Genomic DNA, 3742 nt, shown 5'->3' with positions numbered 1-3742 from the left:
AGTTGTCGGTAAATGGACAGGTAAGCTATGCAGTTAGAGCAACAAACTTCACATTCTCTGAATTAAGACAAACATTGCACGTATTCAGACAAGTATTGAATAATCTGCACAATAATTTATGAATTATTTCACGCATCCTTTTCGTTGTCCTGTGTACGGTAGAATTGCAACACTAAAGCCGTGTGCTGTTTTAATACCACCTTCTCGCATCTCACAATTTGACAGGTTCCAACGTTCCAAGCTGTTGTGAGAGATCGTATCATGAACAAGACCTTCATCATCATCAGTCCACACTTCTCAAGCTTCGTCAAAGAGGACTTTGATCTTTGGTTCCATGACAGACTGGTTTCAGTTCTTCCAAGTTTCACTCCAGAGATGCTCGAGTTTACGATAACAAACTTAAACTGCGCAAACTACCATGTTGTGTGAGTAGCACTTTAACAACTAAGATTTTAACCCATCAAAGTACAATCTACTTTTAAAAAAATTGTTTAAGAGAATTTTGCTTCAATCTTTTCAGTGTGAGCGGGATAGTGAAAGTGTCCTCTGCCATGCCAGTTCAAAGACAACAGGAAATTGCTGAAGTTCTGCTGGCCTACCTGAGGAAATATGTCAGTTCCATCAACACACCAGGTACATTGACAGAGTAACCTTTTCATTTGTCTACCATCTTTAAATTGGGAAAGTGAAATAGGACAAAAGATGACTGAAATGCCACTAAGATGAAAGATTTACCTCTGATGTTTTACTCATTGAAAATAGAGACAAGGAAAAGCAATGCATATTCTAAAATCCATACACAATGCTCAGTTTGCAGGGTGGGAATTAACACTGATGCTGAATGGATCGAAACAAACTTGGGTTCCTTTGCCCAATACACAACATATTATGAACTCAAAGTCTTCAACCTCTCGCCGGTAAGTCAAACATTTCACAACAAGCTTGGCTTAAAAAACAATGCTGCACTAAATTCACAACTTGACAGGTCCACACATTGCTTTGCGGTGCAATGCCAAATAAGAATAAACTCATCCTTCCTCTTGGTTTGCATCATCAGGAGGCAGTTGTAGGTGCCCTTTCACCACAACAAAAGGCAGAGCTGATAACAGATCCAGACAGCGGTGCTCTGCAGAATGCCACGTTCATCAGGGCGGTCCTCACAAGCTTGACCTTGTCCGGCAATATTGAGCAGCTCGCTGAGTTCTTCCAGAGTTTTGCAGAAATCAGCAAGCAGGTAAGTGCCTAACACCTTGCAAATGTAGCAAACAATACACTTCTGCTGATGAATGTTGACTGACAACTCCAAAAAGTTGCCTTCATTCCCACATTTATATGTATTTGAGTACATCTGTGTACCATCAAGCTCACCATTTTTTTCAAACCATTACATAAAGACATTTGCCGTCTTCAACAGACACTTGAATGTTTTTGTTTCCAGAAAAACATAACTTTCATCACAAATGCAGCTGTACGAGATATCATCTTGAGCACAACTTTGACAGCTCTCGAACCTCATTTAGTCAACTTTGAACCAGAAGACTATCAGCTGTGGTTCCAGGATTATCTTTTTCCATTGCTACCAAGCCTCCGTCTTGGTAGCTTGCGGGTGATCCCAAGTAACATCAGCTGTGCATCCTATGAAGCTATGTAAGAGATACTTCTCAGCAAAAAAAATGAAGCATTTTGAGGTTTGTGTGATATTAAATTCAAGGTCCAGAAAATACAACGCTTGCTGCTTCCTTCTCTGTAGACACACCGGACTTCTGGCAAGTTTGCAGTTCCTGCCACTGGATCTTTCGGTGGATGTGAGATCAAGCGTTGAGTCCCTCAAACAGACATTCCCACGTATGTGTCAAAAATATTTGGAAGAAAAAAATCTCCTTTCAAAGTTCTCCATTAGCATAGTTCAACCATACTTGCAGCACTGTATTGATGCCATACTTTATTTCATGTTTTTCTCAAACAGGTTGTTCAGTACAAGATTCTTTTACGGTAAGATTGTTTCCATGAATCTAACTCTTAGATGATACAAAATGTATGGAAAAATGAAAACAAACAAGTATTGCTCAATCTCTATGTAAAGATTGCAGAGCTAAAGTAATGTAGAATTACGTAGCTTTATCCACTCTACTAATAATTTTTGCATTTCTTGTTTTTCTTCAGTGCAAGAAGACACCTGTCGATGGTAAGTCTAAATATTATCACCCATTCTTATTTTGCTGTAACAGTCACAATTTGACAAACCAATGACTGATGTACAAATATGTTCTTTTACCAGAGAGCCACATCTGTGCTGCAGTCAATGGGTGAGTGGTTTACTGATTAATCCCGTGCACAGTTTCCCAAGCTCTTTTACACAGCATAATTAACGGGAAACTCTGCTTTCCTTTGTGTTTGGCTCAGATCACAACTCCAGCAAACACTGGCAACTGACGCGTCGTCCACAGCCTTGTGCAGTTTTACCATCACTGAACATGCTTGTTCCTTGGTAAGATTGTTCTATGTAATATCAACTTCAAAAAATATATTATTATTTGCCAAATAGAGTACAACGCTTATACTGATGTCCATGAGCAATAACAATTTTGCTCTTTTGTTGTTTGTTTGTTCATTTTTATCTCCATGTTTGTTTTCCCCTTAAGGCTACCCACCTCACACAAACAAACGTGATCACACTGTTGAAATGTTCATTGGATAGTCAAAGGACCTACCCAGTTGAAGTTTGGAAGCTTTTCTTCCAAAAAGCTTCTGATCTGGACCAGGCTCTCGACACATTTGCCAGCATGGTAAGTCGAGTCAGACGTGTTCAAAGTTTTTGTGCTTTTCCTCTGCACAATCTTTATCAAACTAAGTTCCTTTCCCCAAATGTAGACCCCCAACAACAGCAGCCCAGTTTCGCCAAATGCCCTTGAAGCCTTGGGAGAGGTGAAAATTGCCACCTTCAGCCAGGAGCAACTAAAGAATGAGGACTTCATTGCCAACTGGTTCCAACAAAAGATCCGTCCATTCTTGGCATCACCATCCACAAACTTCCTATTCTGTCTTAGCTCCTTAAACTTCAGCTGCCAGACATATCAGATTGTGTAAGTAAATGTGTTACATTACCCCACTTTGAACAAAAGTGTAAATTGCTACCAATGTTTGATGTTAATGGTTTGGGCTCAAATTTTAGCGTTGAGGCATTCAGCAACCAAAGAGAACAAATGGACAGTGGCACTCAGCAAACAGTCTTCACTCATTTCATCAAATCATTCCTGTCAAGAAATGATTCATCAGGTAAAACCATGCTCTGTGGATAGGTTTCATATTGCCTTGTTGGTGCGTGTTGTTGCCATGCAGCCAATTGTCATGCTTCTTCTTTTGTGCAGATCCTGGCTGCATCGCATCAGTCAATGGTAGTCGAGACTGGCTGCAGACAAACCTTGGCAACTTCTCTGGTTTTGCAACCGTTCAAGAATTGCAAGCCCTCAATCCACTCTTATCAAGTGTAAGTGCTTTCTGCAGTGGTTAAGTTATTCTTAGAAAGAAACATCTAGTCACTTGCAGTTTTGCAAACACGTCGAGTTTTCTTTCATAGTTTTATTCCTTTCTGTAGACTGAAATTTTGGCAGAGCTCACTCCCTCTCAGGTGGCTCAGATGCTACTGACATCAGGGACCTCCGCTGACGTGGCCTTTATTGATCTTGTCTTTTCCCGACTTGAGAACGGCAATGCTCTTGACAATCTGGATGAATTCCTGACA

At 40.4% G+C, this 3742-nt stretch overlaps 1 protein-coding gene across 1 annotated transcript; it reads left to right on the top strand.

Moving 5' to 3' along the window:
* Positions 1–6: 6 nt before the first annotated feature.
* LOC119429705 lies at positions 7–3487 on the top strand (the record flags this gene model as incomplete). The annotated part of the gene is made up of 15 exons (XM_037697278.1): positions 7–20; positions 226–425; positions 521–633; positions 811–917; positions 1058–1234; positions 1439–1647; positions 1751–1845; positions 1967–1992; positions 2164–2185; positions 2279–2306; positions 2404–2488; positions 2643–2786; positions 2872–3083; positions 3173–3276; positions 3369–3487. Coding segments are annotated over exons 2-15 (1605 nt in total), but the record flags the coding sequence as incomplete, so codon positions are not given.
* Positions 3488–3742: the final 255 nt, after the last annotated feature.

This window comes from Nematolebias whitei, unplaced genomic scaffold, assembly GCF_014905685.2.
Source record: "Nematolebias whitei isolate Nwh7 unplaced genomic scaffold, NemWhi1 Nwh_scaf_5967, whole genome shotgun sequence".
NCBI classification, from domain to species: Eukaryota; Metazoa; Chordata; class Actinopteri; order Cyprinodontiformes; family Rivulidae; genus Nematolebias; species Nematolebias whitei.
The sequence above is the reverse complement of the archived record's forward strand: the minus strand, read 5'-3'. Positions and strand labels throughout refer to the sequence as shown.